At 36.5% G+C, this 10,526-nt stretch overlaps 1 protein-coding gene and 1 non-coding gene across 2 annotated transcripts; one reads left to right on the top strand and one right to left on the bottom strand.

Annotated features, from left to right (window-relative positions):
- Positions 1-501: 501 nt before the first annotated feature.
- LOC112496214 (small nucleolar RNA R71) lies at positions 502-608 on the bottom strand. The gene has a single exon (XR_003062712.2). It is a non-coding gene; the product is annotated as a small nucleolar RNA R71 (small nucleolar RNA).
- Positions 609-1,508: 900 nt separating this feature from the next.
- Positions 1,509-2,653, top strand: LOC127900800 (uncharacterized). The gene is made up of 2 exons (XM_052436033.1): positions 1,509-1,577; positions 1,850-2,653. Exons 1-2 carry the CDS (start codon positions 1,509-1,511, stop codon positions 2,651-2,653), a joined length of 873 nt encoding a protein of 290 aa, XP_052291993.1.
- The last annotated feature ends 7,873 nt before the right edge of the window (positions 2,654-10,526 follow it).

Raw genomic sequence — 10,526 nt, 5'->3', positions numbered from 1 at the left:
CAGGATGAGGGAAATTTGAACCCTCACGGGCCTTTACAACCAGTCAACATTCAAGAAGAACAGAATGAACATGCTAACGGGAGACCGCTAGGCAACAACAATATTATTTACATGGCTGATGACAGAGACAGAGACAGAGCCATAAGAGATTATGCTGTGCTAACTCCTCAAGTTGTACATCCTGGCATCGTCAGACCTGAAGTAAACACAGCAAATTTTGAGTTAAAGCCAGTGATGTTTCAAATGTTGCAAACAGTTGGGCAATTCAACGGATTGCCAAATGAAGATTCTCATCTCCATCTTAAATTATTCTTGGAAGTAAGTGATGCTTTCAAGATTGCTGGAGCAACACAAGATGCCTTAAGGTTGAGACTCTTTCCTTATTCCTTAAGAGATCGAGCAAGAGCATGGTTAAATTCGTTACCATCTGATTCCATCACTACATGGAATGAATTGGCTGATAAATTCCTAATGAAATATTTCTCACCAACAAAAAATGCAAAGTTGCGGAATGAGATTACTTCCTTCCATCAACTGGAAGATGAAAGTTTGTACGAGGCTTGGGAAAGATTCAAGGAATTGCTTAGAAGGTGTCCTCATCATGGTATTCCTTGTTGCATACAATTGGAAACTTTCTACAATGGGTTGAATCTAAGTACAAGGTTAATGGTGGATGCTTCAGCAAATGGAGCTCTGTTATCCAAATCTTACACTGAAGCTTATGAAATTCTAGAAAGAATTGCCAATAATAATTACCAGTGGCCTTCAGCCAGGCAACCAGCAGCAAGAGGATCAGCAGGGGTACATAACATTTATGCAATTATAGCTTTATCAGCAAAAGTAACCTTATTGACTAACATGGTAAAAGCCTTGACATCTACTCCAGCAACAGTAAAGCAAGTTGTTGAACTTTCTTGTGTATACTGTGGTGAAGAGCATGACTTTGATAGTTGTCCTGAGAATCCAGCTTCAGTAAACTATGTGGGAAATTTCAATCGACAACCTCAGAACAACCCATATTCAAATACTTACAACCCTAGCTGGAAACAACACCCAAATTTCTCATGGAGCAGTCAGAATCGAAATGCTCTAGCATTAAATGGACAAAATAAAAACACACAGCCACCTGGTTTTCATCAGCAAAGTCAAGAGCAAAAGCATATCAGTCAGGATCCAATCACCTCATTGGAAACACTTATTAAGGAGTATATTGCAAAGAATAAAGCAATTGTGCAAAGTCAAGCTGTATCCTTGAGAAACCTAGAGAATCAAATGGGACAACTAGCCACAACAATGAGCAGCAGAAGTCAAGGAAGCCTACCTAGCAACACAGAAGACCCTAGGAGAGAGAGAGCAAAGAATACTGCAAAGTAATTAGTTTGAGATCTGGAAAGTATGTTGATATCCCGGTCGAGGTGACAAAAAATGGGATAGAATGCAATTCAGCACAAAAACCAACTAAAAAATGAAGCCTGTTACAGAAAACTCCCGATCAAGACACTGACTACATGGGCCAAGCTATAGCAACTGCAGAAGAAATTCAGCCAGAACATGCTGAAAAAGAAGTTGCAACACCAGTAACCACAACCTGCACCAACCTAAACAAACAAAGTTTGGTACCTCCTAAATCTAACCAGCAGTTAGACATCCACCACCTTTCCCACAAAGGTTCCAGAAGCAAAAACAGGACAAGCAGTTCAATAAATTCCTGGAAGTGCTGAAGCAATTACATATAACCATACCTTTTATGGAAGCTTTGGAGCAAATATCAAATTATGTGAAATTTCTAAAGGACATCTTGGCAAGAAAAAGAAGGCTGGGAGAGTTTGAAACTGTTGCTTTAATATAGGAAAGCAGTCATATGCTCCAAAATAAGATTCCAGTAAAAGTGAAAGATCTAGGGAGTTTCACAATACCATGTTCTATAGGAACTAGGTATGCTGGCAAAGCACTCTGTGACCTGGGAGCTAGCATTAATTTGATGCCATTATCTGTATTTAAGCAGCTTGGAATAGAGGAATGCAAACCAACAACAGTAACTCTGCAATTGGCTGACAGATCTCATGCATACCCTGAAGGAAAAATAGAGGATGTACTGGTGAAGGTTGATAAATTCATCTTTCCAGTGGATTTTATTGTACTGAATTTTGAAGCTGATAAAGAAGTACCCATTATACTTGGAAGACCTTTTCTAGCAACTGGAAAGACTCTGATAGATGTGCATAAAAGAGAGCTCACAATGAGAGTGAATGATCAGCAAGTCACATTTAATGTACTAGAGGCTATGAGAAACCCTGACGAAGTAGAAGACTGCAATTTCCTGAGTGTAGTGGATTTTGTTGTAGCAGACAAAATGGATAGATGCTATAGTAAGGCATTTGACAAAGTCAATACCTTTGATGATGTAGAAGAGGAAAATGTTGCAACAATCCAAATAGATTGGATGGAAGAAAAGCAATCTGATAGGCACACCATGTTTATTGAACATCTGAATCTTTCAGACAGGGAAGTAAAAATAACTTTACCATCTATTGAATCACCTCATAGTCTTGAATTAAAACTGTTACCTTCGCATTTAAAATATGCTTATCTTGGTCAAAATAACACACTCCCTGTAATCATCTCTTCTACTTTGGATGCAGGTCAAGAATAGAGTTTAGTAGATTTGCTTGGAAAATACAGAAGAGCAATTGGATGGACCATGACAGATATAAAAGGGATAAGCCCATCAATTTGTATGTATAAAATCCTACTAGAAGATTGCTCCAGCAATTCAGTTGAGCACCAGAGAAAGTTGAACCCAATCATGAAAGAAGTGGTGAATAAGGAAATCATCAAATGGTTGGATGCTGGAATCATATACCCAATATCAGACAGTTCATGGGTGAGCCCAGCGCAATGTATTCTAAAGAAGAGAGGGATAACAGTAATAGCTAATGAGAATAATGAAATTATTCCTACAAGGACAGTAACTGGATAGAGAGTATGTATGGATTACAGGAAGCTCAACAAAGCCACAAGAAAAAACCATTTTCCACTTCCATTCATAGATCAGATGTTGGATAGACTTGCTAGAAAACAATACTATTGTTTCTTAGATGGGTATTCAGGCTACAACCAGATTGCTATAGCTCCATAAGATCAGGAGAAGACAACATTTACTTGTTCTTATGGAACATTTACCTTCAGAAGAATGCCCTTTGGGTTATGCAATGCTCCAGTAACTTTTCAGAGATGCATGATGTCTATATTTTTTGACATGGTAGAGTAGACTTTAGAAGTTTTAATGGATGACTTCTCAATTTTTGGAGAAACATACAATGATGGTTTGCACAACCTAGAAAAAGTTCTTAAAAGATGTGAGATGACCAACTTAGTACTCAATTGGGAAAAATACCATTTCATGGTGCAAAAAGGAATAGTGTTGGGTCACAAGGTATCCAAGGATGGCATTGAGGTAGACAAAGCCAAGATAGAGGTAATAGATAAACTGCCACCTCCAACTTCAGTAAAGCGTATTAGGAGTTTTTTGGGTCATGTTGGATTTTACAGAAGATTCATTAAGGATTTTTCCAAGGTGGCTAAACCATTATGCTCATTGCTGGAACATGATAAACCCTTTTTCTTTGACAAAGAGTGTCATCAAGCATTTGGAGAATTAAAGAAAGCTCTGATCACTACTCTAGTAATCATATCTCCAGACTGGACTTTACCATTTGAATTGATGTGTGATGCTAGCGACCATTCTGTGGGAGCAGTATTAGGGCAAATAAGGGATAAGGTTTTTCACTCCATATACTATGCAAGCAAAACTCCTACTCAAACTCAAATCAATTACACCACTACAGAGAAAGAATTGGTAGCAGTAGTATTTGCTTTTGACAAATTCAGAGCCTACTTGGTGGGCACTAGAGTGACTGTATATACAGACCATGCAGTCATCAAATACTTAATTTCAAAGAAAGATGCCAAGCCAAGATTAATAAGATGGATCTTATTGCTACAAGAATTTGATCTGGAAATTAAAGATAGAAAGGGGACTGAGAATCAAGTAACATATCACCTGTCAAGGTTGGAAGCAGACACAAGCACATTGACAAGGAAAGACATCACTGAAACTCCACTCGGCATGTCCCCTTACCGAATTATTTATGGAAAGGCTTGTCATTTGCCACTAGAGCTAGAGCATAAAGCACATTGGGCACTGAAGAAATTAAATTGGGATATTCATGCTGCAGCAGAGCAAATAAAGATTCAGCTTTGTGAGTTTGATTAATTACGGCTATTTTCATATGAAAATGCAAGAATTTATAAAGAGAGGACAAAACACTGGCACGACAAGCATATTCAACACAGGAAATTTAGCCCTGGACAATTAGTATTGCTCCACAACACAAGACTAAGATTATTTCCGGGAAAGCTCAAGTCACGATGGTCTGGCCCGTTTAAGCTGCTCAAATTTTATCCTCATGGAGCTGTTGATCTTTTAGATGAACAAACAGGTCAAGAATTCAAGGTTAGTGGACACACGGTTAAGCACTACATACATCCAGCAGCAGATTGTTCAAAGGAGGTGTTACTCCTTAAAGAACCCAGTTATTGAGCAATGAAAGAAGGTCAGACTGAAGGACCTTAAATCAAGCGCTCCATAGGAGCCAACCCATTGGGGAGACAACCACTTCAAGCCTATTGTGATATCCTTTGGTTTTGTAGACAACTCTCCCTCTTTACCATCTTATTTAATTTTGTTTTTTTTATGTTAACCGTTTACTTTTACCCTTTTACATTATTGCATTCTTTATTATCACTTTAATTTGATCTATTTATTTATTTTAATAATTTTAGACTTAATTTTAGTTTGAAGTAAGTATGACAATTGAATTCCATATTGACAAGTGAGAGTGTATGATGGCAGAATGCAGAGGTGAGCTATGTGTCAGAAGCTTAAGGTGCACCAAATTTAAAACCTTACTACTAATATAAATAATTAGTACAGAGCGAGTAAGGATCGATTCCACAGTGACTATGCTAGTTATATTTATTATCAACTCTAAAGCAAGATTTAAAATAAAATAATAGTAGTAATAATATAAATTAATCTAACTAAAGAAAAATGCCAATTATAAATAAAAAGGGGGTTTATGAATTTTTAACTAAATAGTAAGAAATAAATAAATTAAAACTACGAACAAGAATTTAATAAAAGCTCTAATTAAGGAGAAAGAAATAATAATGATGAAAACTTTGGTTAAAGGATCATTCGCCACCACCAAACATGCACATAATATATCAATTCTATCATCAATTTATTTTGAAACTATCAACAGTAGACAACAATAAGCTCTGTTAGTCTCAATCTTTCCTTAGTGTGTCGTTAGGCAAAATAAGATCTTCACCTAATCTCTAACCATTAAATAATTCAAAACAAGCTCTTTAAATTTAAGATAATGGAAGCATTAAACAAAGAAAGATATTAGGTTGATCTAGGCAATAAACACACAAGCTCAGATTATTTAATCTAGGTTATGTTCTGCAATTGAAATCATTGATTCCAACCTGCTACTATCTTGTTTTTTTTCCTTCTTCCAGCTGCCCTCTTTTCCAATTTAACGCCACCAAAAGCCATTAATTCCAACTTTTGAAAGTCAATTGCGGGCCCATTTAAATTGCTTTCCACTTTTGCAATGCCATGCATGTGCACTCCAATTGCCACTTGGAAAAATTAAATCTTTTAATTATTCAACATTTCTCAATTGGATTAATTGCTTTGATTTCTTCCACTCGGTTCTATCAATTCTTGACTGTATTTTTGTCTTCCAATTTAATCTTTATTCCTTCTCAATTTGAACTTCTTCATGCCCTTTTTATCCACAATCTCCAATTAATTCCCTATTCAATAAAATAATATAATTAATTAAAAATAAGAAATAAAAATAACTAGCAAATATATAATAAAGGGTAAAATATGTATATTAATTAATTCCCTATTCAATTAAAAATTAACTAAAATAATTAGAATATTTAAGATCAAAACAAGAAAAAGATGGAGAAATTAATAACAAAATATATGGAAAATATGCACTTATCAAATTCCCCCACACTTACTCTTTGTTCATCCTTGAGCAAATCTAGAACAAAAATAGAAAGAAAACCTAAACTAGTCCACTTTCGTAGGAAATCACGATTGCATTTTGCGTATACAATAAGCCTTTAAACCCCTAGGCGGCCCTAGTGGACGAGTTATAGTCTCGTGAGGGCTTCAGCGATGATACCCACAAACATCATTGCAATTTTTATTTTTTTTAGTAGAAAAAGAACAAAGGAATTTAAAATAAAACTAGCCTCAAAGATTGCATAAGTCATATAGCTCAAAGAAAATTTCAAATATTATCGAAGTTCTAACTTTAATTCAATAGTTAATGCCATCTCTCTTTTGATTCTCAGTGCGTGTGTGTGAATCAATTCAATTAAAATCCATTCCCAAATCTTCAATATCAACAGCCTTTGCCTCGAACAAAGAAAAGAGTAGGTCAAACTAGTCTTATCATCTTGATCTCCAATTTTTTTTCTTTCACGTGTATTTGTGTGCATTTTCTTTTGATTTTTTTTTATAGTCAGGAGCTTTCACTCTACCCCTTAAGGTAGCCTTCTTCTCATGGTAGATTATCCTCTACATACTGGTGGTACATAGGCCAATTACTCAAGGATAGCTTCACTCTTAAAGGTTATAGGTAGCTATTTCTGACTATGGTGCCTGTGTATACTACACTGTATTGTGGAGATAAGAATCAAGACAAACAGTCATTTACTCAATCTAAAATTCTCAACTCAGGCTGCGTTAATATCAAATTCTAAGACAAAATTATAAAAGAATTGATATTAGTGCTCATGGTTTAAAGAATCTCAATTAAGAGGAAATCAACACAAGAATCAAGTATAAACTAAGGTCATATTCAACCCTTTCTAAGAACCATATTCATTGTCAATCAAATTCTTATCATTGGCTAATATTCAAAACAATGTTTTTTTTTTGGGTTTTGTTCTTTTTTTTAAAAAAAGAAAAAGACAAAGCAACAAAAATTAAGTTCGAAATCCACCCCTACATTTAATTCTTACATTGTCCTCAATGTAAGCCTAAGCTAACAAAAGACATAATTAAACATGGGAAAATGAGACGAGACACACAAACAGAAACAAACAAAATTCAACACAAAGTGGGTAAAGTAAATGAGAATGAGAGGGAGAAAGATCAAATCTGTTATGGCGTGCTCTCAAAATCTTTTCTCCAGCCATTGGGTTGCCTCCCAATAAGCGCTTGGTTTATTGTCCTCAGCCTGACATGTTTCTCAAGTTTCACTCATCAACGTATGAAGGTTCATAAAGTGGAGCCTCCTCTACATTGAGTGTCTGAAAATTTTCATAGTAAGGCTTCAACCTATAACCATTAACTTTGAACTCTTTACCTATCTTTAAGCTCCTGATCTCAACTGCACAATGAGGAAAAACATTAATAACAACAAAAGGCCCAACCCATCGAGAACGCAACTTACCTGGAAACAATTTAAGGCGAGAATGAAATAGGAAAACTTTTTGTCCAACTTCAAAATTCTTTCTCAAGATCTGCTTGTCATGAAAAGCCTTAGTCTTTTCCTTATAGATTCGTGAACTCTCATAGGCATCATTTCAAATTTCCTCTAATTCTTGCAATTGGAGCTTTCTATGTTGGCCGGCGGCGTCCAGTTCCACGTTACATTGTTTCACAGCCCACCATGCTTTATGTTCAAGTTCCACTGGAAGATGACAAGACTTACCATATACCAACCTGTAGGGTGACATACCAATAGGAGTTTTATATGCGGTCCTATATGCCCAAAGTGCATCATCAAGCCGTAAGCTCTAGTCCTTTCTATTTGGATTAACTGTCTTTTCAAGGATTGATTTCACTTCCTTATTAGACACCTCAACTTGCCCACTAGTTTGGGGATGGTAAGATGTAGATACCTTGTGAGTGATGTTGTATTTTCGAAAGAGGGCTTCTACTGACCTGTTATAAAAGTGAGTGCCTCTGTCGCTGATAATTGCCTTTGGTGTTCCAAACCTTGTAAAGATGTTACTCTTTATAAAATCTACCACAACCTTAGAATTATTAGTTCGGGTGGCTTTTGCTTCTACCCATTTTGAAACATAATCAACCGCAAGAACAATATAGAGATTACCAAATGATGAAGGAAATGGTCTCATGAAGTCGATGCCCCAAACATAAAAAATCTCAACTATAAGAATGGGAGATTGCGGCATTTGATTTCTAGGTCCCAAATTACCTGTTCTCTGACAACGATCACAAGATTTGCAAAACAAATATGCATCCTTAAATAGTGATGGCCAATAAAAACCGCTCGCAAGTACCTTAAGGGCTGTTCACTTTAGTCCAAAATGTCCTCCATAAGCCAAAGTATGACAAAAGGTGAGAATTGAAGTAAATTCAGTTTCGAGTACGCACCTTCTAATAACTTGATTAGAACAATGCTTCCACAAGTATGGCTCATCCCACACATAGTACTTGGCATCACTCTTGATCTTGGCCTTTTGTGCACAGGTTATTTCTTCAGGTACTGTCATGGTAATCAAGTAATTAACAATATCTGCATACCAAGGAGTTATTGTACCTACCTGTAATAACTGCTCATTTGAAAAGTTCTCATGCAATGGAAGTGCATCTTCGTCATGGATAAGTCAACTCAAATGATCTGCCACCAAATTCTCAGAACCTCTTTTATCTAGAATCTCTAAGTCAAATTCTTGCAATAGAAGTATCCATCGAATAAGGCGCGGCTTGACATCCTTTTTTGTGAGCAAGTACCTAATAGCTGCATGGTCAGAGTAAACGATTACCTTAGATCCAATTAAATAAGAATGAAATTTCTCTAAGGCAAAGATAACTGCTAAAAGTTCTTTTTCGATAGTGGAGTAGTTAAGTTGTGCATCATTCAATGTACAAGAGGCATAATAAATGACATGAGGAAGCTTGCCCACACGCTGGCCTAGCACGACTCCAATAGCATAGTCACTGGCATCGCACATAATCTCAAATGGTAAATCTCAGTTCGGTGGTTGAATCACATGGGTCGATGCCAAAACCTCTTTTAACTTCTTAAAAGCTCTTTGGCACTCTTCATTAAAGTCAAATGTTGCATCCTTTTGAAGTAAATTACAGAGGGGTAATGCTATCTTGGAGAAGTCCTTGATAAACCTGCGATAGAAACTTGCATGACCAAGAAAAGAACGAACCTCCCTCACACTAGTGGGAGGTGATAAAGAGCGAATAAAATCTATCTTAGATTTATCAACTTCAATCCCCTTTTCAGAAATAACATGGCCTAGTACAATACCTTTATTAACCATAAAATGACATTTTTCCCAATTAAGCACAAGGTTAGTGTCAATGCATCGTTTAAGAACAAGTGTAAGGTTATCTAAACATCTATCAAAAGAATCACCATAAATTGTAAAATCATCCATAAATACCTCAATTATGTTCTCCATATAATCAGAAAAAATACTCATCATATACCTTTGGAAAGTGGCAGGAGCGTTACAGAGACCAAACGGCATGTGTCGGTAAGCAAATATTCCGAAGGGGCATGTGAAGGTCGTTTTCTCTTGGTCTTCCGGAGCGATAACGATCTGATTATAACCTGAGTAACCATCAAGAAAACAATAATGAGAGTGACCACTTAACCTTTCAAGCATTTGATCAATGAATGGTAGAGGAAAATGATCCTTGCGAGTGACTGCATTCAGTTTACGATAGTCAATGCAAACTCTCCACCCAGTTTGAACTCTTGTTGGCACAAGCTCGTTTTCTTCATTCTTGACCACTGTGATGCCTGATTTTTTTGGAACTACCTGCATAAGACTCACCCATTTACTATCAGAAATGGGATAAATAATCCCCACATTAAGGAGTTTCAGTATTTCTTTTTTTACGACTTCTATCATTGGTGGATTAAGGCGGCGTTGTGCATCTCTCGTTGGTTTAGACCATTCCTCTAGCAAAATGCGATGCATGCACATGGAAGGACTAATTCCCTTAATGTCGGCAATGGTCCAGCAAATCGCCATCTTGTGATCCCGAAGCACCCTAATTAGCTTTTCTTGTTGAACCGAAGTGAGGGTTTTAGCAATTATGACTGGAAGTGTTTTATTTTCACCCAAGTAAATATATTGCAGGTGCTCTGAGAGTGGCTTAAGTTCTAAGGTAGGTGCCTGCATAATTGAAGGTAAAAGTTTCTCGTTTAATAAAGGCAATTCAAGGTAAGAAACATTATACCCATTGGTGCGTAATGTGACTGCTCCATCTAAGATCCCCATAGCTTCCTCTACCTCATCATCCAACTTTATCAAATTTGCCTGTTCCTTAGAATCATCTTTCGTAAGATTTTTGCTTATGGCAATTTCAAAACTGTCATTACCGGATTATTCAAAGAAATCCTACACCAAAGTATTAATATCATCTATGGCAAAGA

This window comes from Citrus sinensis, chromosome 3 (genome assembly GCF_022201045.2).
Source record: "Citrus sinensis cultivar Valencia sweet orange chromosome 3, DVS_A1.0, whole genome shotgun sequence".
In the NCBI taxonomy this organism is placed as follows: Eukaryota; Viridiplantae; Streptophyta; class Magnoliopsida; order Sapindales; family Rutaceae; genus Citrus; species Citrus sinensis.
Note: the sequence above shows the minus strand (reverse complement) of the source record. Positions and strands in the feature narration are given on the sequence as shown.